The sequence below is a fragment of the Argiope bruennichi genome, chromosome 10 (genome assembly GCF_947563725.1).
Source record: "Argiope bruennichi chromosome 10, qqArgBrue1.1, whole genome shotgun sequence".
Taxonomy (NCBI): Eukaryota; Metazoa; Arthropoda; class Arachnida; order Araneae; family Araneidae; genus Argiope; species Argiope bruennichi.
In genome coordinates, this window is record NC_079160.1 from 20277034 (window position 1) to 20303947 (window position 26914).

The 26914-nt window shown below is 27.4% G+C and overlaps 1 protein-coding gene across 4 annotated transcripts in view; it reads left to right on the forward strand.

Annotated features, from left to right (window-relative positions):
- Positions 1-26914, forward strand: part of LOC129987981 (SLIT-ROBO Rho GTPase-activating protein 1-like) — a 284069-nt gene extending 257155 nt beyond the window's left edge. For 3 of the 4 annotated variants that reach the window (XM_056096035.1, XM_056096036.1, XM_056096037.1), the window contains exons 2-19: positions 8164-8347; positions 10514-10679; positions 11091-11153; positions 11360-11518; positions 13105-13233; positions 13786-14007; positions 14864-14965; positions 15291-15470; positions 15571-15813; positions 16850-16910; positions 17372-17449; positions 18153-18287; positions 18529-18634; positions 19297-19518; positions 21858-21937; positions 22576-22620; positions 23831-24011; positions 24412-26914. In XM_056096035.1, coding sequence (XP_055952010.1) covers positions 8164-8347; positions 10514-10679; positions 11091-11153; positions 11360-11518; positions 13105-13233; positions 13786-14007; positions 14864-14965; positions 15291-15470; positions 15571-15813; positions 16850-16910; positions 17372-17449; positions 18153-18287; positions 18529-18634; positions 19297-19518; positions 21858-21937; positions 22576-22620; positions 23831-24011; positions 24412-25411 — 3356 coding nt within the window. In that variant the 3' untranslated portion in view covers positions 25412-26914. The remainder of the gene's footprint in view (positions 1-8163; positions 8348-10513; positions 10680-11090; positions 11154-11359; positions 11519-13104; positions 13234-13785; positions 14008-14863; positions 14966-15290; positions 15471-15570; positions 15814-16849; positions 16911-17371; positions 17450-18152; positions 18288-18528; positions 18635-19296; positions 19519-21857; positions 21938-22575; positions 22621-23830; positions 24012-24411) is intronic. The other variant, XM_056096038.1, reaches the window with a different exon arrangement.

The window sequence follows — 26914 nt, forward strand, 5'->3', positions numbered from 1 at the left end:
AGCAGGGATTTGAACGCCTGGGTGCCAGGGAGTGTCGGCACTTTAGCAACACTAATACTATAGTTGTTGTGTCTGGTTTTTGGAATGTTGTATGCTTTTTTTTTTTTGTGAGGTACTCTGTATTTTTTTTTTTTTTCGAATAAAAAGTGTGTGTTTTTTGTGACAGATCAACAGGGGTTGGAGCCTATTCTTAGTGAGTTCGCCTACTCCTGGGGAATGTCGAGTCAATTGACGCCTACTAGATTTTCCCACAGAGTAGGGGGTGGTGTTCTTGGCAATGAGGGGTATCGAATCAACTCCTTTTTACGTATAGGTTTTTATCAGCGTTTGGAGATTACTTTGTGTCGTGCTAATCCAGAGTTATCTTTCATAGAATTTCATAGTGACGTCAGTGGCGTTTGACGAGGAGGGAGCAAAGATGCGTACATATATCCAGTCTCAGGTAGTGACTTAGAGACCAAACATTAACGTGTTTATATCACTTTTTAAAGAGAAATATTACAGAGGAGTGAAAAAATAAAGCCCTACCGCGGGTGCCCACTTATTCACGTTACGCCACTAAATACAAGAATCTTCAGAAAACATTTTCGGTATGTTATTGAGAGCACCATATGGCATCAATATACAGTTGAAAAGAATTCTTTAAATTCTGTGTTTGGATTAGCATCTTTTTCATTTTTTTTTTATTTATAACTATTCTGTTAATCAAATTCGGGCTTTTTGCAATAGAACGCCGATTTTTCTAATTCTAATTCTTGATTTAATTTTAAGGCCCATTAGAGACCATAAATTGCATTGCTTTTAAATGTGTCATGAAAGATGGGAATAGAGGGGTGGAAGAAAAAGATATTTCTTGGTCCCTGTTGTCACACGCCCGATAAAAGGGTGCGAATATAAACTATAGAATCAGACATTATCAAATAATATCAATATTAAATGCACTTTGATGTTTTGGTTTATCTTGTTTGAACTTCATTTATTTATTGTTATATAAAGTAAATCTGAAATTCAAAGATATAATATTTTTATTAAAAAAATGAAATAGAAGCTATTAAAATCCTATACTTAATCAAATATTTACTGAGAGTAGCTTAAATGTATTGCTTTCTTCACTAGTTGCTGAACCATTGACGAGAGGATATTGGTTTTCTTTTACGCCATGTAAATCACTTGTAAAAAGACAAATTGAATACAATAAAATAAATTTTTTAAAGGAATTATTTTTAAATTCCCCCTTTTTTGCATTTTTAAATAACGTTTTTCTTATATATATTCATTCTGCATTATTTTAATTAGGTGAATTTTCGCTGATATAGTTCATGAAGTAAATAAAAGAATCTTCCTATAAACTTATGCAATATCGTTCGAAAATTCTAAATGAATATGTCATTCTCATGCTATTAGCATATGCTCGCTTTTTATGAAGCGCATTGTTCTCTTCTCGCGTTCTATTTAAAAAAAAAAAAAAAAAGTACCCCCCCCCCCATTTTGAAGATCGTCAACTAAGTTGAATGGAATTTTCTCGTCCTCTTATATATATATAAAAAAGAAGAGATTGACGAAAGAGGAAAAGAGTCGTCAAGTTTTCACGCCCTTATTTTGAATAGAAACTTTTCCATTTAATGGAAAATCAATTTCTTCTTCTTAAGATAGAAAAGTTGATAATGATGGATAAAGTAAAAAAAGTTAGAAAAAAAAATCCCAACTAGAACCGAAATTAATCATTACTTATCCGTTACGGGCCGTGCACTTACTTTCTCCTTAAATCTTTTAAGCTTTTTTTCGCCGTCGGCTGTTAATGACGTTTTATTATAACGCATTAAAAAAAAAAAAAAAAAAAAAAAGCGAAAGGAAGTATATAGCCGGAAGGCGAAACTAAAAATATAAAAAAAATTAGAAAAAGTTAATGCTGTATTCTTGTTAAGTATTGACAGAACATGACTTAACTACTGTACAATCTTCCACTGAAGTTTAGGAAAGAAAACGGAAACCGCCTAAGTGTTGTGGAGTTTTGAAAACAGGCCTGAAGGAAATGGAACACGACGTATCCCCCCAAATATCCTTTCATTTGATGTAATGAATCGAGGAGTTCTAGTTTGGAGTCGTTTGTGAAAGTTAAGACGCCTTTATTGAAGAGGAAGCCATATAGTTTTGATATGTCATTGTTAGAAAATGCAATTACGAATCTGGATATGGATATTTCGAAATGGAAATTGCGCTTGGTTTCCTAGCATTCAACTGTTGGAGTTCGTTATTCATCTTGTTACCCTATATCCTAAGGGCTGGTGAATTATCTCACATGAGATATGGAACTGTTATTTTCAGAACATGTTTTAAAAAGATTTTTTTTTAGATATCATTTTTTTTTCTGGTGAATTTTGAATTTGATTATAAATAAAGAAGAATTCTCTTATGTATTTATAAAATAATTTGTAAATTTTTTTTTTTTTTGACGATTACTTTACTTTTTCGCGTACGTAAGTATAGAAAAAGCGTAGCAATCGTCAGAAAATTCAAATTCGAGATTTTGACGAATCTTTACGTTTTAGACCTCCCCGAGTTCGAAAAACACATTTTTGGAAAACGTCCGTCTGTCTGTGACAAAGATAACTGAAAAACGCTTTGAGTTAACGGTTCGAATTTGGTATACGGTCTTTATACCAAATTTGCAGATTTCTATCAAATTTTATCTAAAATATTTCCGGAGGAAGTCCGTTTGTCTGGCTGTCCGAACATGATAATTACAAAACGATGAGAGCTAGATAGGTGAAATTCGGTACACAGATTTAAAATCTATAATGCAAACACCTATCAAATTTTGAGTCGGATCCTACGGCAGGTTGACTGTCTGTCTATCTGTACGTTCAGAAAAATGTAAATGCAATAATTCGAAAACGCAGTGACTTAAATATTTGAAATTTGGTATCGGATTCTGTGACTACAAGTGCAATTTTGTGTCAAGTTTTAGTTTCAATCAGTTGGGAGAAACATGTTTAAAACACGAATTCGATTTTTGGATTATGCTAACCACATGCCAATGATTAATCACCAAAAATCCCACGATATATTCTATAAAAATACTGAATTCATTCCAAAAGTTAATATGTCGTAACTATTGTACGCCAGTGCTATGTAAGACTTTCTCTGGCATGCCAAGTTTATTAGAGAGTATCCGAGAAAGTTTTAGGGTGACTACTCCCACTTGTTTTCTTCTCTGTGTTTGTCTCAGTTACTTTTTATGATTTTCACATTCAGTCCAAAATGGTTACTTATTTTTATTTATTAAACATAAAATACCTCATATGTAGGACTCATAAGATGAAAATATGGCCTCTTGTGGCATTCACGGTTTTGTTCAAGCTTTATAACTTTAATGCTGGGGAGAAGTAGGCAATACATTTATCAGTGAATGTATGAGAAAGTTTCGGTGAGACCACATTTGCTGTTTTTGCTATTATTGTTATTATTTGTTTATGTACTTGCAGTTATCTATTATTATTCATATAATTTAAGAAAATTATTCGTAAAAGAATCAATCTAGACTTAAACAAATATTTATTGGCATAATTTTAAATTTATCCAAATATCACGTACACGATTTAATGCAAACATCTCATCTTAACAATTTCTTGAAAAAGTGCAAACGATAATTTAATTAAATTCTTTCAGAACTCTTTTTCTATTAATATTAGTTTCATTAAAATTCTTTTCTTACAACTGTGAGCGTTATTTTGTTGCATAACAATTTTCCCTAGTTCATATAAATTTTACGGATTAAAAGAATCTGATGTTCCATAATTTTGGTAATTAGAGAAGTTTTATTTACAGTATTTTGCCGATACTAAATGCTGATGCAACATTAAAACTTGCTAGACGCATCTTATTATTAAGTTGTGTAGTTAAGTTAAGCTGTGTAGATTTTTATGCGAGTAAATTTCATTTATTTGATTCATTTTTAACACTAGATTTACCAAGGGGGCGTTTTAACCCCTCTGAGGAAACTTTTCGTTAATTTTCTTTAAGAAAATTATTGCCGTACTTTATGAGAATATTTTAAATTAATTGTTATTTACATTTATAAGACATATAATCGCAAATCTTGTTTTTTTAGTTTCGGTGGAATATATATAGAATACCTGCTTTTACCGAAGGGGTCATTTTGACCATTCGAATAAATATTGTTGAGAATACATACATTTATATTTAAATATGTAATGACTTGATAGGAACGCACATAGATATTGGTATAAATGCAGAAATAAATATAACGTTAGTAAAATGTGTGTATATAAGAAGCAAGAAGACGAAGCCGAAGGTCAGTCAGATAGAAGCTATTAACACTTTTTTTAGTAAATAAACACAGAGGAACTGCCTTTTCATCATACCACCCTTCAACAAATATATTGAAAATATAAAAGTTTTTTCTACTTTAACTTCATGATAGATAGGTCAATTTATATTTTTTTTTAATTAAATACCGAAAGGGGTCATTTTGACCCCTTTGGTAGAAATAGGTATATGCCAAATCAAGATAAACCTAGCATTAAAATGAATAAAATGGGCATAGAAATTAATAGTGAAATAGAAATAAGTTGTTAAAAAATTTTCAGAGCGCCATAATAATATTCTTCTTATTCTGTTATCTTCTTATCTTTTTCTTCATTCGTTTTCTTCTTAACAATGTTTTTCTAAAATAGGGATTAAAAAAAAAAAAAACTTTTTGATATGATAACATAAATTGTCGAAGCGTGAAATATTTCTTTGTGAATTAATGCTGATAGTGACACTGAAATACTTTCTCAGTTAAAGATCCCATAAATAAGAAAGAACGTCTATTTTTGGGCCATAATCTTCCCTTGATTTGGGTGAGGTGTGTGTATCCACCCATATTTTCCCCTCCTGATTGATTGGTCACACGGAACGGTTGAATTCCGTTGCCTAGCAACTGCCCATGCGTTATGCAGGAACTCAATCAGTATCTATTTCCTTTTCATCAGACCACAATTCGTGTTTCATTTCCTCCTCTGGTGTGGGTGGATTCTCTTCTTAATGCTGGGCTTGCTAAACGAAATACGAACCGAATATTAGTTTTTTTTTTCTTTTTTTTTTCCCCCATCCTTTGGTTAGTTTTCCTGAATTATCTATTAACGTAAAAATAAAAATAATAAAGATTCATGAATCAGAACAGTATTTTGTTGCTTTTTTAGTTATTTTGAGACCCAAATATCGATTTCGAATTGTGGCCTAATAATTGGCATTGAATCTTGTTTAACTGGTTGGACGGGATTAATCATTAGAAATTATTCACAATAAAACATTTTTGTATTTCTTGAATACATTAGTTTGTTTTTAAAGCGTCAATTTTTGTAATAAAGTGTCATTTTTGTTTTATTTCATTTATTATCTTTCCGATTTTTTCCCCCGAGCATACCCGCATCAATGCACGCCACCTCATGTTTGGTGTCGCTGCACAGGTCCAGAAACGCTGCGTTAAAGTATCAAGTGATGCTTGAAATTTTGTGAACAAATATTGGCCGAGTCATTGCTATTTTCGTAATCAGGAGTTCACATCTTTTCCAATTAAACAAAGCGAAAAACTGTAAATCATGGAAATTAATTATTTTTCATATTAAGCTGTCTGTTATTTGTCTCTTAAACTCCAACTTCATAAAACGCCAACATTCAGTCATTTTCATATTAAATTGCATGAATCGGACTTTTTTTTCATTCGATTTAATCATGTAATGTTTCCTTCAGTTAAAGGGAAACAAATTTCTAAATATGGCATAGTTAAATAAATTGAACTTTATTAGATGTTGCCACCCCTGATTAAGAAAGAAGTGAGCCATTTTTATAGAAGAAAACTTTCCTTTTCCCCTTCTATTTTTGAAAGTAAAATAAAGGTATTTTTAAGATTCTTTAAATATTAAATTAACTTCTTTAATGATTATTCCTGCCATCTTATTCTTTTAATTTTTATTTGTAAAATATTATCGACAAAGAAGGCTGACAATTTCATGGCTCGTGCAGATTTTTTTTTACTGGAATTGAGTTGTTAAAAATTATTCAAAATTTTAACTAGATGTTGTTAAATTATATCAATGACTATACGTTGTTTATTTGGATTTATTTGCAGTTACTGCTGTTCGAGTTTTGTTTTAATATCAGTTTACTAAAATGGTTGTTAATATGGGTGATCGAACCAAAGAATTTCGGCAAATAATCTTAATTGTGAATCCGTCATTCAATCAACCGTCTAGACTTGCTTATAAAACAAGTGCATTGGATGACTTTTCTATTACTGCTAAAAGAATTCATGAAAACTGTGAAAAGATATCTCAGAATTTTAAAGAACTTCAACTGATACCAAGCGAGAAACTTTTTGTGAATAATTTCAATAAGTGTAATAGTTTAATTTCAGTCATTAAGGAAAGGCTGAGAATTGTGGATTGCGATTTAACAAATCTAGATCCGCATCAGTATTCCTTTATTAATAAACAGCATAAACAACACTGCGAAACAATAACATTAATTCTCAAGCAGAAACACGTAACGCTATCAAATGAGTTGAAACAATATCTTGAAAGATTTTGTGGCACTTTAAAATCACGTCATCAACGACTAAAATTGTTCCATGATGAAAGCATTCCAATTTCTTTGTTTCCTGAAACCATGATTTCTACCAGCATTCTTTTAGAAGACGAAACGAAGAATAGTTTGCAAACCGCCAATCAGCAACTACATTTTGACTTAATCGAAAATATTTCGCCAACTAATCAACTAACTAAAATTGAATCAACAGTCATCGACATTGGGGAAATGCTCAAAACTATAGCATTAGTTGTTGAAGAACAAGGAGAGGCATTAAACAGAATTGATTCTAACCTTGACACTACTTCATTAAATGTCGATTCGGCACATTCAGAATTGATCAGATATCTACAATCGGCTACTAAAAACCAGAATCTAATGTTGAAAGTTTTTGGTGTTCTTATAGTAACTGTTTTTCTCGTAGTTGTTATTATGTAATTATAGGGCTCTTATTAGTTTTGCATGTTTTAAACAAAAAGATGGAATATTTTTATTATTATATGAATTAATTGGATGTATTTCTTCGTGAAAAACAATACTCTTCGACCTTTGGTTTATTTACAAAATAAAAACTAATAATTCGGTAATATCTTTCGAAAAATTCTTGTACTGAAAATTTCAAACTTAGGAACAATATTTTCTTCATAGTCATATACTCTAAGAAGTGCGGGAATTGCAAGGGATTCCGATTTGATTCATCAAATATTTTTCTAAAAATTCAAATAATTCGATGTGATACATAATTTATTGAAACACTCTAAACCCTTCCAGTTCATTCATATTCTCATTCATAATGTACACGTATTTATTTATTTATTGTTTTTTTTTCTTTTACACTTATAATCTGTTAATACCCTTAAATATACAAGAAACTATTATTTTCATGATTAAATATATCTTTTCCCCATATAAAACAAAATTTGGTTCCAATTTATCTACTATCTTACTGGATGTTGTTTATTTCTATGTGGAAAATTAATGATAATTAGAAGATTCTGATAACTGTGAATAACTGGATCCATTTCTTTGCATCTTGTTTTTATTTTAACTATTTTGAGTTTCGGCATACATTTGAGAAACAGAACACATTTCATAATGTAACTCAAATTAATCTTATTAGTTACTAATCGAGTTTTATTATTTTAAAATCTTTATAACTATTACTTGAAAGAAATATATGATTATTGATTAATGAAGTATTAAAAAATATAATTGAAATTCAAATATTTATAGTGCATAAGCATATGTATTTGTATGCATGTTTAAATTTTTTTTCCTTTGTAAAAACATAGAATAATTTTTATCTAATTTAAGCTAGATATTCTTGCTTTAAAACACAAAGTGAATTCTTCTCTGTAATTTTATCTATTTTGTGTCATTATTTTTTTACATAAAAGTAAGAAAAAAAAATTTCATCTAAACTTTGAAATTAAACTGTTTCTCTCTATTGTTATTATTTTCATAAATTTATTATTTTTGAAAAGTGAATATATTATCTTTCTAATGATGTATTCGCTTTTAAGCGAAACTTTTTAGCTCATGTTGTAATTTTTTTCTTGTTTATCTTTGCAGATATTCGGCAACAGTTAAATGAACAATTGAAATGCCTGGATACACGGGTGGAGACTCAGGCAAGCCTTGTTGCAGAAATCCAAGACTACTTCCGGCGGAGAGCAGAAGTAGAGTTGGAGTACTCCAAGAATTTAGAGAAGTTGGCTAAAGGTTTACTGCTCAGGCACAAAGCGGAAAAACAAAAGTATATATGTTTCTTTTCTTTTCTTTTCATTCATAAAAGAAAATTATATAGAAGTATTTAAAATTGTGGTAATTTATTTGAATTATTTTGGTTATCATTATAAAACTCATATTTTTTTTATAAAACTTTTTTTAGTTGATATATGTATTTAAATAAGTATGGGGCCTTCACAAAAAAAGATGTTTTTACAATTTCAATAATAATAATAATAATAATAAAAATAGACAAATAAACATTGAGAGAATTATTACAAAATGAATAGTCAGTTTTGAATTTCTTTCACCTTCACTTTATTCACTTTAGTAGAGGCACCGTGGTTAGATGAAATACATCAAAGCAATACCAAATTTTTTGCCAGAACAGCATCATTGTGAGTGATAAAGGGAATAAAATCTCTTAATAATCTTTTTAAATAAAAATTTTTAATGATTTTTTTATCTTTTAGTTAATAATATCATGTATTTTTGTCTGATAAGTCTTTAATGTACATACATATAAAAGATGGATAAACATACTATATTTTGTGTTTTTCTTCAAGGTGTAACATTTGTTCATACTTTTCCCCCCTTCTTACAGATTATTGTTTTCAATGAGATCTGAAAAACCATACAATGAGATTATTAAATTTGACAATGAATGAATATGTATGACCTGTTAGATTAATATATTGTATTCTTTCCTTCTTACTTTCTTAATAATTTTTTCAAATTACAAACAGACTTTGAAGCACCTTATATAAATTGTATACAATATTTATTAAATGAAAGAAATATAATCAGGAAACTAATACTTTAATTCCCAAAGTGGGAACATACTAATATGAAAAAATGCTTGTTACTTTGATACTATACCATCTTCATTGGTAAAGGTTGTTAGAATATTTTTTAAATCTATTGTAACCTTTGAAAATAATATTATTGATCTTCATGTAAAATTGTTCAAAATTTTATTAAAACAAAAGCAGAATTTTTTGTTAAAAGTTAATTTTATTAACTTTAAGAAACATTCTCCCAGAATTGCATTCTATCAATAAATGAACCAAAAGTTACAAAAGTAAATCTTTGTATATTGGTTTCTAGCTTTAACTCTAACAAAGTAATAATGTACAATAAATCTTATAAAGTATGAATTAAATTATGGAAATATATTCTGTTCTACTTTATAATTATCAATAAATAAACCTTGTTACAAAATTTTAAAAAAATGGAATTCAAGTTTGCATTATTAACTTAATTAATATTGGTTAGATCCTTTCTACTCATTTCCCCTCTGTCAAACTATATAGATATATATTCTTAGCATAATTATAATATAAGAATTAAATTATAATTGCAAATTAAATTTTTTGGGATATATATTTAAATCTCTGCTTGAAATTGGAAAAATCGTATTATTACTTTTAATAATAATTTTATTTAAACTTTTAAGGATATCTTTAAAAAAAAAAAAATGTTTTTATGTGCAATTCTCAAAATTATTTTTCATTGTTGCTGTGAAATTTAAACCATTTTCAATTTTTCTTCTAATATCTAAATATCTTTCTGTTTGTTTTTCTTTCATTGTGGAATGCTAAAGATTGAAAGTTCTGCCAATTTATTTTAATGGAATGTATTAGCAAATCCCTTTTAAGATATTAAATAATATAGCCTATATGTTGAAATATCATTTTTGTAATTCTTTGATTTGCATATAGGCATTTTTCAAACTAGCTATGTTTTTTGACTTGCTTATATAATGAAGTAAAATATGGTGTAAAGCTGTTAATAAAAATAAACAAACAAAAGAAATAACAAAAAGAGTTTAATAGCACAGCATCATTAGCATGCAGTTAAATTCTAGAAGATGCTGACAGTTATATTTTTCATGCGAATGTGTCAACATCTACTAAGACTCTATAATTGGGTTCATGTACACAAGGACTAGATCATTTCTAGTGATAATAAAATAATATGGCTTAAAGAATCTATCACAATTTGATATTTGAAAATATTTTATTGAGATAATTGTGGATATTAAATTATATGACAAAGAAATTTACTTGAAATGAAACATAACTAATATATTTGGCAAACCAGATATTCTCTATCCCAACCAAACTCTCAAAAGACAACTAGTGTAAACCTTATTCTTTAAATATTAATTAATTAATTAATTTTTTTTTTGCAGGCGGGAACAATGGCATTTATTTTCTTCCTATAACTGTTGGCAACACTTGATTAATACTACTCGAAGGCAAAGCAGAGATCATGCTGCCATCAGTGAAATCTATGCCAATCACATAATCAGTCGAATGACCTGCATCATAGAAGATGTCCAGAGGATATACAGAAGAGTAAGATTTTTATTATATTCTTAATTTTATTGCAAATGGTGGCATTAATCATCTTGCATACTTTCTAAAAAGAAAGTCTTTTCCTTTTTTGAAAGTATTACAATTTTACAAATTTTTAATTGTAAAACATTATTTAAATTAAAAGTTATTATCACATTTGATATTTATCTGAACTCCATTAATGATTATTAATTCCATCTGGAGTTTTTTTAGAATTAAAAATTTATAATTTGTTGAGTTTCATAGGCTGGTTAATTAGATATTAATTGCATTTTGCTTTCTGTATTTTTAAATTATATATATTGTGAAATATATATGCATTTCAAGATTTAGTACTAAGAAAACATTAATCTCTTTGATCTAAAGATTTTATAATTGTTTTAGTCACGAATACTTTTCTTATTTCTATAGTGCAGAGAAGTTGGCATAGAAATTCATGATGAACTTTTGAAGGTTTTACATGAATTACACACAGTAAGTTTTGCATTTTATATTCTATGTGATATAAAATATTCAACTTATGATTATTAGTATTTTGCATTTATTACATGCATAATTATTCAATTTTTTTATTATTATTTTAAGCATTCATTTTCTATGTGGCATATTGAAATTCTAAAGAGCTTACTTTGTTTCTGTAAAATATGCATTGATTTTAATTGGGGAACTACTTTTTTCAGACAATGAAAACATATTACACTTATCACAATGAAGAAAAACAAGCTGAAGGTAAGCTAAGTTATGTAGAAGCTCAGAAAAGTAAATTAGAACAAACAATTCCTAAGGAAAAACTGCAAAGATCCAAAAAATTTCGCCTCATTGAAAAAGAAATCCAGAAAGTAAGTTTTCCAACAATTTTTTTTACTTCTATATAAATATAAAGAGACTACATGTTTTTATTATTATTTTTTGATTTGTGCTTTTTAAAACTATGTACAGTTTTATTACATGTATTTAAGTGCAACTTATCATTATTTAAGAATTGATTCTATGCCTGTAAATCTGTGCTATGCAAAATTTTGCAAAAAAGAGAAGATGGAACTTCAAATGTAGGAAATGTAGGATACTATTATGTTTTTATAATTAAATATGATGTCTATGAGATCCATTTTCTCTAAGCATTTGACATATTAATTTGCAATAATTTTTAATATTTTCCCCATTCCCAACACTAGTATACATAAACTGATGGTATTTTCATGTTGACAACTTAATTCTCTAAACTTCTTTATAGAATTTTTTTTATTTTCCATTTTGTGCTTTATCTGTGTTGTTTTGAATGTCTTATTTTAAATTATGAAATCCATAAATTTCAATATGGTGTGTACATAGGCTTGTGAAGTCCCTCACCATTATACTTCTTTCAGTTACAGAGCCTTCATGTAAATAAATAAATACAGCTCTAACTGTTCAGTGAATGTTTTTTTGCAACAAAAGAGAATGTTCGACTTTTATTTTTTTAATTAGCACTTATCTACAATGGTAAAATAAGCAACTCCTTAGGACCATTGCAAATCAATTAAAAAAATTTAAACTTATTTGCCATATAAAGCAATTTTGAGACAAAGAAGTCTATAAATTAGAAATTATTAGGTCTGTAGTGTATATTTGCATTGAATTATTTAAATCATTATTAAATAAATGGAGGTATAAGTAAATATTTATAAAAACATATATGAATATCAATTATCTGTTTACTGATATAGTCATATTTCAATTGACAGATTCTGTAAAATAATGTTAAATTAAAGTGAAATTTATTATTCATGTGTTATCTTTCATAATAATTAAATGTTTATATTTGTAAGTAAGGAAATCATTAACTAATAAATATGGTTGATTTTTGGAGAATTTTATTTTTAAATAAATAAATAAAGACATATTTTTACAAAGTCACTCAAATAAATTAATGACATATTAAGTTAAAAACATGAAAATGTGAAATTAAATTTGCCTATTATTGAATGAGGAGTTTAATACTGCGCGTTGTCTAGGGCCACAAAATGTCTTAATCTGTCATTGATTATTTATGGAAGTCCTCCAAAATTGTGTCTTAAATGTTTACTTTTTTTACTTTTACTTCTTTATGTTTACTTTTAAAATTTTATTTTCTTTATTACTCTTCCAAGTTGTTAAGTAATAAGCTCTCTATGTTATATGAAGATTTCCGTGATTTTTCAACTGTGATAGAATAAGGCCAAATATTCTTTACTGAGGATAAATTTTCTTCACTTTCTTAAACAAAGATATAAGTGTACTATGTTATTCAGTCTAAATTAGTTTTGCCTACAGTATTATCCTAATAATTTTTACGTGTATTCATAGTCTTTTTATATTATCATAGATTGTATTTTTTTTATATTTCTTCCAATTTTATTGTAAATTAATTATATAAATATACTAATTTATGATTGTATATTTTCAGCGTCGATTGAAGTACAATGATGCAAAACTGAAAGCTTTAAAAGCTAGGAATGATTATTTGCTTTGTATGGATGCAAGCAATGCTGCAATTCACAAATACTTTGTTGATGACTTATCAGATATCATTGATGTAAGTTATTTAGCATTTAAATTATATTTGCTTTAAAAATTATATAATTAAATATTTGTCTTTGATTTTCAAAAAAATTTAGAAGAGTTTTATTTTAAATAAAGATTTTTTCAGTTTTTATTCATATAATATGTAATTTTTGTTTTGTAAAATAATTATGAATGATCTTCATAAAGTTCTTTTTATTTCTAAAAATAGCTTAAGCATATTTATTTAAAGGACAATTTTTTTTCATTAAAATATATAAAATGATTTTTTGGTTCATAATAAAATTCAGTTAAATGTTCTGAATTTTTTTGTGCATTTCATTTAATATTAAACATTTTAATATTGTAAACAATTCTTTATACAATTTTTTCACACAAGATACTGGTATATTAGCTATAATGAGCCTATAAATGGTTTTTTAGTATTCTTATTTCTGTTTTAAAAAAATGGTTTAACTTTTCTTGTCCTTTAAAAAGTTCAGTATACCCAAAAATTAAACTACAGTTAAAAGAGCAAATTTTAAGTCATTAATATAATTTATTAAAAGATGCATTCTTTTTACAGTGCATGGATTTTGGCTTTCATACATCTATTGCTCATACTCTCATGGTTTCTATTAATGCTGAAGAGTGCCTTAAAAAGTCCCAGCAGGCCAGCATTGATGGGATGAATAAGTGCATTACTAATTTAGACTCTCGTGTTGATAAACAGCGTTTTTTGGAGTACAATAACTCTGCTTTCATGGTGCCAAAGAAGTTTGAATTCCAGCCACATAAAGGAGATGAAGTAAGATTTTCTGAATCACAAGGGAATCGCAAATTAAGAGAATCACAAATTTCGGTTCTTTTTATATTGTCTAATGACTTTTTTTAAAAGTATTATATTTAGTAATGAAATTAAAAATGTTAGTAATAATAATAATAATGTTATAGAATTTTTTTTTTTTTCTAATTCCATCGGGAAATTGGATGTTATAATCATTCTACAAATATTCTTATCCAGTTTCTTGAATTCGTGAAATGCATTGATTTTTATTTGCAGATTTTAGACCTAAATGCAAGCAAAATAAATTAAAATTTTTGGTAAGGAAAACTTTTATTTTGAGAATAATGACTTTTTGAAATTTCATTCTTATTGCTCATGATTGTCTCTTATGTATTGGAAGTTTGCTATGAGGGAACCATTGTCAATTATAACAAAATCAAATAAGTATATTCATTCAAGTTGTGTTTAATATTGTGTATATTAGGATAATGAAATTCATTGTTATTGTTATTATTATTAATATTAGTGCAGTTAGTGTTAATAATAATTGACTAATCGCATTGATTGACATATATTTAAACTTCTATATGTTATAAATTTTAAATGTATTTTTATTACCTTTACTACCACAATTAAAAGATGATTAATTTTATACATAATCTGAAATAATGTACAAATACTCTTGTCTTCCTAAATGGATTTTATATCTTTGCCTCATGTTTTTTAAAGATTCATTTTTTATTATAGCATTATCAGGTATTATAAATGTCATTTATCACTGTGATGTAATTTGCTTTAGACAGTAATTTGTTTCATTCATTAAAACTTCTTTGTCTGTGCACAATTTTACTAATTATTTCAATTGCTTAAACTAAAGGTCACCCAGATAAGTGTGGAAAAGCCTATACAAGAAGAGTTGGAACAAAGATTCAAACATGTTAATAATAGGCTTACAACCTTAAAAACAGAAAGTGAAGAGGTATTTCAGTTTGTTTTCTTGCAGATTTTCCTTTCATACTTATTCTCTTTGTGAAATTCTTTAAGAATAGTTTTGCATTAACTTATGAATAAAAATTTTATAATTGCAGGTTCATATAAAACATAATTACCTAAATACTTATTAATTTTTTTTACTGTATTTTAAAATTAAAGTTATTATTATTTTAAATAAATTTAGTTAGTTATTAATTACAATTAGATGTTCTATTTGCGTTTGGACTATATCTGAATCGGCCAGATGTTTCAGCTTATTTAAAATCAACTTTTGATTTTTTAAAGACTTTTTTGTTTGTTTTCATCCATAGATCTGGAAAACATTGGAGACAGCTGAAAAGACATTGTTAGAAATGCTGAGTGCAAAAGACTTCGATTGTGCTGTTCTGTTTGAAGAAGATGGGGCCAATAGGAATGGTCTGAAACAACCTGAAACACTTGCCTTAAAACGTAGAGCTGATAAACAGGAAACTGAAGATTTTTATTTAAACGTATGGAGACATTAATATCTTCTTCATTAGATTTTTTAAATATTTGGCTTTTATAATCTAGAACTATTTTTAAATCTTAATTTTATTCATTTTTTAACAGAAATTTTCAGAATACATTATGACGAACAATTTGATTGCCCGCCTTCAAGCCAAATCTGACCAGATTGCTCGAGGTCTAGGTATAGAAGGTGAACAATCTGCTGTATTACCTGGAGGAGCTTCCCCACACATTGCTGCTCGGCCGCACAATTTACCTCAAAGGCTTCGAAAGAAGCGTATTGGACGCACACCTATGGTTGGTCAGCCAAAACTCTTTGGCGGAAGCTTAGAAGAGTATTTAGAAGTAAGTTATCAGAAAGTGCAGCTTTTTTACTCTGTTTAGAGATTTGGTAGAAAAATTGCATTATTAATGATGGGGTTTTGTGTTATTGTTATCTCAAATTATAAGAAAGTTTTGGGAAACTATCTTGAATAACTTATTAAACCATCTTTTGTAGGACATATACTTTATTTAACTAATATTTTATATAAATATATTAGTTAACTTATATTAATATATATTTATTATGTGAAAATAATATTGGTATCACTGCATTTTAGATAAAATTTAATTTTTTTAAAGATTTAAAACTTAAAGATGTTTTTTATATACAAATTACTGCAAAAATTATTTTAAAAAGAAGTGAATTTAAGAACCACTTTTTCATAAGCTCTAAATATTTTGCATGTTTGTAAATTTTATGAAAAGTTTGATTTAAAAAATCTGTTTTAATCTTTCAGAAAAATACAAAATTAATATTTTAAAAAAAATTTATATAGTTCTTGTGTTTTAACTGCATGCCATTGGGAAAAAAACAATCAAATTTTCTTATGAAAGAACCTATCAGTGAGTAATCGTTGGCGATTAATCACTGGCCTACAGTTTGTATGAATGTGCCTAAAATTCAGTCTTTATAAACAAATTTCATTGTAATATAATATGAATTCATATATAGAAACAATATTTGATGCTTTTTTTTCTATTTCAAAAATATCAAAATTTCTCAAATTACCATTTTAAAATTAAATAAAAATGTCTCTTGTATAAGGTTTACTCATTTGTAATTATTTATAATTGGCTTTTGCATAACTAAAAACTTAGAATAGATTTACTCTAAATCATTTTATTTACATTTAACTTTAGAGTACTTAACTAATTATAAAAAATATTTTACATTTAAAAAATATATTTTAAATTTTTTATCTTGTTCTTTTTAGTAACAATGGTGATTAGACAGCTAAATGAAATTTTAATAGCTGAATTTCTTCGCTTCACCTGGAGCAAATGTATTTTTGTATTTTAATAAGTTTTTTTTTCTCATATGTTTGAATTTTTATAGGCAACAAACCAAGAGATACCTTTGATAATAAGAAGTTGTATAAGAGTGATCAATTTATATGGTAAGTTTTACCTTTGATGAAAGTATTGCAATATAATATTATAATAGTTATTCATTACTCCATAACTATCTCTTTTTAGCCAAATGCCATAGTATCATTTTTAAAAAATATTTTTTCTTGAAGTAAAAGATATTTATTTTTTAAATCTGAATTGTCAATGATACAATAAGGTGAATAATATTTGCACTTAGGTTTTAAAGTAAAAGAATGTGTGATTAATTGTTAGAAATATATTAACTAAATATTACTAATGAATTTTTTATTGCACTGTAACTGATAAAAAGATATTTAAAAATAATAGGTAATTGTTTTATTTATTTTTTAAAATCATCTATACGAATTTTAATCATAACTTTGTATTGAATATTGTTATATATATTTTTTATTAAGCATAGTTGACCTATTTCAAAATTATTCAATATTAAAGAAACCTGATAATTATCTTATTCAACTTTGTTTAGGATTGCATCATCAAGGTATATTTAGAGTATCTGGTTCACAAGTTGAAATAAATAACTTTAAAGAAACATTTGAACGTGGTAAGAAATTTTTATATCATTTGTCATTTTTCTTATCTATTTATTGCATGTATTGATGTTTTAATATTGTAGTTTATTTTTATTTATTAAAATAATTTGATTGTAGTTGTATTTTTTACGATTATTTCTTTGTTTTCATGCATACTGAGTCATTTCAAATGTGCATATACATTTGCTTTATATATTCATTATTTGCATATAAAGTAGTGTTATAGCATTTAGAGAGCTAACAGAACTATTATCAAAAATTAATTCTTGGAATTTTGATAATATTGATATTTTAAATTAAAACTTTACAAATTGAACTTTCTTAGCTGAAAGTTTTGATCATTATCTGTATGCATATATTGCTAAATATAAATATTAATTTTTTCATTTACTATGCATATTATTCTAGTTGCTTTATTCAAATATTTAGAAACATTTAAATCTTAACTTTGAATATTTTTGTATTAACTTTAATGAAGTAATCAAAATAAATCTCATAATTTCATCAGTTGGTTTTTTGCTATATTTTTACTTATTATATATGGCCAATTTGATGTTTACTATGTATTATATTAATACTATGTATCTGAATAATCAGAAGTTGAAATAAGGACTATTATTATCGATTTTACATAGTTTAATTATCATGGTAATGTCATAAAATATTTAGATTCTTTCTTAAATCTCCAATAAAGTAAAAATTAAATCTTTGTAGGAGAAGATCCATTGGCTGATGTATCCGATGCTAGTGATATTAACTCAGTTGGTGGTGTGCTAAAGCTTTATTTGAGAGAACTACGTGAACCACTCTTTCCAATATTTTATTTTGATCAGCTTGTTGATATTTCTCGTAAGTAGTGCCATAATTTATATTTATATTATTTTTAATTATATTTAAAGTTATATAGTTAAAGATTTTGAAAAAATTGGTGTTAAATAATGTGTAGATGCAGATAAATATCTTTCTTTCCAAGATTATTGGTTCCGATTTGTTCCAAAGTGATGCTTAATTTCCTCCTTTTGTATGTTTTATGAAATAAATGGACTTGTATGTATATCTGATTAATTTTCATATACTTTGTTTATTTCAGAAGTTGATTCTAAAAAGGAATTTATCTATAGAGTTAGAGAAGTCATCAACAACTTACCTAGAACTGTTGTTATTGTATTGAGATATCTTTTTGCATTCCTGAACCAGTAAGTTTTTCTACAGAATTCATAATTTAATGCTGGTATGAAAATGTTTTAATGTCTCAAATATTATTCCCACTGCCAATAGTCTAAATCAAATGATACTGATGTTTTTTGTTTTTGTTTCTTGTATTACTAATACTTTATATATATATAATTATAAAAGCAATATATAATGTAATCTTATTGAAAGTTTTATTTTTTATTGTTTAAAAATATGAAGAAATGTCTTTAATAATGTGTCATGAGATGAGAAGATATGAATTTAAATTAGAGTATATTAAATAATCTACTGATAAAATTAGAGAAATTTAACACTTTAATTTTAATATTATGGCAATAAAAAATTCATTTCAAAAATGAAAGTACAGGTATTGCAGATTATTTAGAAGCTACTAATTTCAAATTTCTTTGTGCATATGTAATTTGTTTAGTATTCATATACTTGATTAATTCATTCTATTGTGAATATTATAGAAATGTAAATAATTTATGACAGAAGCTTTATAATTATGATTTTAAATCTATTAAGTACTTTCAATAAATTTATGTTGTAAATGTTGTATCTGACTTTATGATTTGTTAATGTTATATGTATATATGTCACTTTTTCAATGGCCATAATATATTAAATTAGGATTGACTTATTTATACTTTGTTTTTTTTAGCTTGTCTGAATTCAGTGATGAAAATATGATGGACCCATACAATCTAGCCATCTGCTTTGGTCCAACTCTTCTTCCGATTCCTGAAGATAAAGACCAAGTTCAGTATCAGAATTTAGTAAATGAACTCATTAAGAACATCATTATTTACCAAGAGGAAATATTTCCTGATGATGGTGGAATGGTTTATGAAAAATATATCAGCACTCATGTTCCTGATGAAAAGTAAGAATGCTCTTTTTATAAAATTTTTTATTGTGATAAAAAAAATGCCTTATTTTCTTTTACCATATCACATTATTATTCAGTTTTTGAGGATAAAGCTTTTCAACATTGGCCATAATTGTGGAAACCTTTTAGAAAAAAAGTGCACTTTTGAGATTTGATGAATTATTGGAACAATTTTAATAAAATAAATATCATAAAGTAATATATCATTTTCAAGATTATTTTACCAAGAATTTATAAAATAGTTTTTATAATAAATATTTGTATTGTAACTGTAATTATTAAGAAGAAAAAGGAAACATAGAAATAATGACAGATCAAAAATTTTCCCTTATAGTAGTTAGTACATAGTTGGGACAGCTTTAATATAAATTGGTCCCGAGGAATTCACCAATACTTTACCTCATCAGCTGTTATAATACTATATATTATAATTGAGTTATTGTGCTGTTTAATAGAGTTTTATTGTTTGGTGTAAGTTTCTTTTGTTTGCTCTATAAATTTTCAATTGAGTTTAGATCAGGGTCATTTCAATAGAGAAATGTGATTGTCTTGAAATAAGTTTTTACATACAGTGGCAATATGACATGAAGCTGAATGTTGAAATATTAATTAGTCATTCTCTAGGAAAATCTCCACATTCCATCAAGAAAAGATCAAAAGGCTCGAGTTTAAGAATGGTTATTTCATTTATGTATTTTGTGTATTTATATTCCCTATTTACCACTCTCATTGATTTTGCTGTCATACAGCTAAAGATTATAACACTAACTGGGTAAGAAATTTCATTTGACATGAAAATGAAATGAATTTCATGAAATTTCAGTTGCATCACTCCAAATTACACTGCCCATTGTTCTACTATCCAGTTAACATGATTTTTTTGTTCAATTTAATCTTTGCTTTGGAATTAAAAATGACTTTTTTGAATCTTGAAATCCTGTATTTAGACCAGATTGAGTTAAATGGCCTTACACTCAGCATTACATTGTTGTTGTACCATTTCACTTTGTATATTGCCAAATAATTTTTTGGCAGTATGTAAGCACAGTCTTTTAATCATTCTGTCATCATTTAGTACTATACACCTTTCCTTTTTCTCACCATTTTGGTTTTCTTGTGATTAAATTTTTGAAGAAGTATAAAAAAACAAAAGATATTATTTTTATTTAGATTTCTACCAGTTTCCTGACTAATGACTAAACCTTTGTTTGTGCAATAATAATTATATAATCAGAAATCACAAAAAGCATAGATACAGACACATAAAATATAACCTCTTCTCGCCCCCCAAACATGCCATCAATTGCTGAAGTAAACAGATAACAAGATGCCATTTTATTGATTTTCAAAATATTCATGTTCATTCAAATGAAGAAAAGCTATATTTTAGCGGCTTACACAAGGTGCGCATTGTTGTTCTGGTTATTTAGCTATAATTAAATATAATTCAATGCATTACATTCATAGTTAAATTATCTTTTAAATGATATTTACAATAGTACTGCAATTACTATTGTTGTTGTTTGCCATCCAATCTTCAAAATGTACTCTTTCCAAAAGGTTTCCACATTTTTGACCACTAATGTATATATTGCTTGTGATATAGAAAGTTTTGAAAATAGATTCAATATTGAGTCTCTCAAGAGATGAAATCAATCATCATAAGATATTACTGTTACATTTCTTGCCATAAAATATTCTTAATACAATGAAATTATATATCTACTTTTGACACCACTGTGAAATTATTGGATGTAATCAATATTTTTACTTGAAATGTGCTTTATCATCCTTTTAATAAAGAGAGGTAGACACATTTTGTGCCATAATTTGCATTTCCTTGAATTGATTAACACTTTGCGTTATTGAATGCCTGTAAATTTTTCTTCACTTCCAGTGAAGTCTAGATTAAAATCCATTGCACTTTTGTTATGTATGTATGGATTTAAGTAGATCGACATAATTTAATCTGCAAAGGAAATTTCTCATAAATTCAACCAGGAAACATAATCAGTTTAGTTTTAATATCTTGATGGTTTTAGTATGAAAGGAAGGTAAATAATTAATTTACTTTTGACTTCTAATAACAGATGGCAGTTGTCAATTTTCAACTTTATTTCTTGTTAGAATTGTTAAATAATGATGCAGTTTCTAAAGTTTTCAGAATTGTTCTCAAAAGATTATTTTTTAAAAATCATTCTTATCTGGATATGCATTACCCCCCCCCCCCCCGTAGAATCAAATTGTTTTTATTTTATTAATAGAAGATGTAAATAGATATGATTTTATTTACATTTTACAAAGTTTTAAATAAATTTCAATTAATTTTTCAGTGATGTCGGTGATTCTCCACCTGATCCAGTTTCAGATCTAGCAGATGATTCAGAAGTGGATACAGTGCAAAGTGAAGATGGTAAATTTTTACTGATGCATTTTCCCCCTTAAGAGCCATTAGTAAAATTTAAAATAAATGGAATATTTTTCATCGTTTTAATGAAATAGAGATTTTTAATTATTCATTTTTCATTTTATTCTTCTTATACTTGAATAATTATATAGTCTAATATAAATAATTAGCTACATAAAAATGCATATTTTTTATAGCTTACTAAGTTAGAAATCTGGCTCATTTACTATTTATAAATTAAGAAATTACTTTTCTAAGGTTTTAAAAACAAAAGAAAAATAAAATTATCGATGCTTGCAAGATACATTTAGTAAAATTGTTTTTATGCATTTTTTTTCAAACAAATTAAATTGTATTTTTAAAAAATTTCTTCACTTAATATTATAATGGGAATTGAATATCATATTTGCTGTAGAAACTATGTTAATATTGTTAGGCTTAAAGTTATTTAACTTTAAGTTGTTATATTTTTCTACTAGCAGTTTCAGTAATGATAACAAAAGTATGTATGCATGTGCTAGAATGTTTGAGCTTCTATTTTATGTTTCAGCACTAAGCATGTTTTTCACTTTTTAGTTTCAAATATTTTTTTCCCCTGCACATTTCCCCTGCAACTAATTTATTTTATTTGTAATAATTTGCAGATGCAGTATTTCCTGAACAGGAGATAGCCATCAATTTATTTGGCAGTATGTTTCTAATTTCAGTTTTATAATTTCCTTTTTTTTTTTTAATTCCTTTAATGCAACTGAGTTTTGGTTGCTTCTCTCTGTATGTGTGGTGTGTGCGTAGTTTTGAGAACAACAAATTATTTTCTCTCGTCAAACTTTCTTTCTTTATCTTTATTTCCTTTATTTTTTAAAACATATTTAAACACTTGTTGATTATCAACATGTTTTTTTAAATTTTAGATGCTTTAACTTCAAAATGGGAATAATTAGTGTATAAATAGGAAGTAAAAAGCTTGTAAAACTGTTTAGTGAATTAAACTGTTTATGCCTTTGCATGTGGATTGGTTATAGTCTAATATTCTCTTAATGTAATTTGCTCACTTTAAATACTTTCATATATTGATATTCAACTAAAAATGCATCAGTTGATTTTTTTTGTTTTAATTCTTGCATTAAGAATAAATAAATAAAAAAAAACTTCATTAAATCAAAATTATTTGTAGCGATTTTTTAAGAGTGTTTTGAATTTTTGTCATTAGTTTTACCTTAAATATTCTTAAAGGTTTTCACTGATACAGTAATTTTAATAAGCTTTCAATTTAATTATTTTTTTATGTGATATGATATTAGAATTTATACAAAATAATGAAATAAGTTGAAATAAAATAAAATTCAGACCTTTTACAGCTTTCTTTTTTATTTCACTGAATCTGTTGCTGAATAGTTTGCTATAAGATTAAATTGCATCCTTCTCTTAAGTTCTGAAACGAATATATGCAGACCTACCTGCATTCCATATTATAGAAAATATTGCTAAAAAATAGAATGTTTGCAGTTAAAATAATTTTAATATGAAGTTAGAGACTATTTTCCCAATATAACATCTTCAGATCTCAGAAAATCTAACTTAAATCGAATTGTGTAACAAAAGAACTCTAATTATTCCTTTGCTGTGAAGTGTGTGTCTAAGAGTCGTATTTATTAGTTCTTTAAAAAAAGCCTTTCAATGGAATCATGATTTTACTGAAATTTTTGGAGCTAAATTGCATTTTTTTTTTTTTGTTTAAGTATTTTCTATTTAAAAAATGGATTAAATACATAAAAATAATATTTTTTGCAGTACATTTTGAATCAGTAATTAATAAAAGGAATTTAAGTGTATTTCTTTTTAAAAAAAGTAATATTGTGTAATATAAATAATTGAATGATATTTTTTTGTCTTCTTTAGAAACGGAAGTGCTTGAAGCTGTTGCCCAGTTTGATTTTAATGCCAGGTCACAAAGAGAGCTTTCCTTTAAAAAAGGAGATACTCTGCTTCTCCAAAATCAAGTATCTAATGACTGGTGGCGAGGAAGCTTCCTTGGAAAGGAAGGTCTCATTCCAGACAAATACATCCTCTTGAAAATTAGGTAAGTTCATCCATGACTGGATTTAAAAACAATTATATTTTCTTTCATTATTCAAAAATAACGATACTGTAACAAACTATATTTAGTAATATTAAAAAAAGCTAAATTATTTATAATCTTTTTTGATTACATTTCATAAAAGTTGGAAAATGTTTCTTGTCATCCTGAAGAACTGAAGATATAAAAACTTGAATTCAAAAAATAGCTTTTTCATACCAAATGTTAATTGCTATGTGTTAAATTTCTTAAATTTTTTGAAATAAATAAAATATAATAATAGTATCAAATATAAGACATACATTTCCAATGAATGTTTACTTTCATTTGAACATTTTTTTAAGAGAGTAGATCAATTCTAAGTATGAGAATAAGCATTTTTAACCATTGATTTTATTTTCAGAGATGAGGATAAAGACAAGAGTAGCATGGATGGTAGCGAGAAGAGACGTACCAGTAGCAGCAGTGATTCATTATCTGGCATCAGTCATAGCCCTAAGTCTTTGTCTACTTCAGGTGTCCCTGAAGACTGTAGTTCTACATCATCTTTGGATAGGAGAAGTCTTAACAGTCTTCATCCTCAAACTCCTGAATGGGAAGGCAGTCAGCCTCCATTTCCAACTAAAAGTGAACCTTTTGTTGAGTCTGAACCCATCGAACTGGAAACTACCCAAGTTCTAGATCTTGGAACCACTAATGACAACACTGAACCTGAAAAAGCTATTGTCAGTACACAGACAGCACAATTCTACGATGAAAGCAACCGTAGACCAAAGAAATCCTGCAAGGATGCTCCAGATCTTGTGTTAGATCTTCCTATTAACTTACCTAGTCCAGTTTCTGGTTTAAAAAATGGCAAGAGTCCAGCAGACGATAGTTCTCTGACAAGCCCATCAAGCAGCACGGACAGTCCAGAGTTGACTGCAGCCGAAAGGTTTGCCAAATCCAACCAGTGCACCATGAAAAAGGGAACGATGTCCCGTAGCGCAAGCCACGTCACGGGACCTCCTTCTCTTGATGCACAAACACAAACTTTTTATGCTGTGAGACGTAGTGCTAGCACTGGGGACAACTTAGGACCTTCATCTCCAGATCTGACTGTTGATTCCAAAGATAAAATTGTGTCGGGAGACTCCCAATCTGAAACAGTATCTTTCCCTCAATCAAATGGTAAAGCGAGTGTGAAAGTCGAAACAGTTGAACTCAACTGGAGTAAAACAGATAAGACGAATAGTGAAACTAAAAGCAAACCAGAAGCTGTTGAAGCGGAGAAAGGGGAAGTTGTTGGAGGTGGAGTGTCCTCTTTCAAACCACCTATTAAAAGCAAGCCACCTCCAGTCATGAAAAAACCAAATCGAGCTGAAATTAAAGCACAAGAAGTGTACCAACAAACTGCATGCTGAATATACTTAAAAGTCATATGTTGGATTACGTGGTTACTTTTTATAAAAATGCTGATAGAAACTTTTATTTGTATGGAGTTGTTATTTCTAATAGAGTGAAGGAAAGCCAAAGGAAAACGATTCGTATAGTTTTTTAAATTGTATAGGACTCTTTTAAGAAACTTAATATTTTCCGCTTTTAGAAAGGTTTACTCGCTGACTGTTGGAGGCAAGATGTGTTTTTGTAATGCTTGCTGTAAAATATTCAGGGAGGATTTCTTTTTAGTATGTCTTTATTGAAAATCATGTGTGGGTGCACAGCTCATTTTTATTGTTGAGTGTTTAATTTTATTGGAATCCATTCAATTTAACTCCAAGTGAGATCTTAATGAGTCATAAAATTTGCTTCTTTTTGAAAAGAATTGTTCAAAATGTATTGTTAAAACTTCTCATATTTATGAATTTGTAATGCAAAAGGTTCCTATTTGTGTGCTTTCCAATTTTTTGTGGATGCATTTTCAAAGTTGCCGAGTCAGACATTTGTGTTTTTTCTGCTGTCATTTGGTGAGTAGTGGACAGTTTTTTGAAAGAATGTATTTATTTACAATCAGTGAATCTTTCAAAGTCAAGAAGCATTTTCAATTATGAGGTTTTCTTTGCCTCGATATAAATGTTAAGATGCAGACCTAAGCTTTGTGACTTAGACTTTTCTAGACTGAAATGCTGTGGTTTACATGTATATTTTGTAATGCTAGCTTTCAGGCATTATTCTGGAAAACCTGTCATGCTACGAATATATTATTTCCAAGAATGTACTGTATGTTTAAGACAAAACTACCATTTTGAAACTTTTGGAAAGTGTTTGTGCTGAATGAATTAATATTTATATATATAAGGTAAATGTGAAGTGTATTTGTATGCTGTTTTTTTTAACGAGAAATGTTTTTATAAGAAAGTAGTTATTACAAATCATGTCATCCATTTAATTATATGTGCTGTGAAGGAAATTACAAGCTTGCATGCTAAATGCTAAAATTTGGCAACTGCTCTGATTATGATTGGGAGTATTTTGTCATTTAAATAAATTTTTGTTTATAAAGTTCAATTTCAGATTAAAATTAATACTTGTGTATGCAAAAAATGCACTTTAAAATAATTTTCTGTTAGATGATTTTTTATTACATCAAATATTCAACTTCACACAAAGTAGTTGGAAACAGAGTTTTATAAATCGTTAAATAATAAAACACTCTAGTTTCTTTCCTACTAAAGCACATAATTCGATAGCATTGCTAAATTTATTTTATCTGTCCTTTTTTATCACTTTTCAACTCCATGTCTGTCACAGCTTTCCATGACTCTGTGTTTTATTTGTAAAAAAGTTTTCTAGCTCATGTATAGTGCATTGAGTTTTGTTTGCATATAGGTGTATATTTAAGTATACATTCATATACAAGCATTCATCCATGCATACTCCAAATGTCTGCCTTGTGTTTGACAAAATAAAGAGAACAAAAACCATCA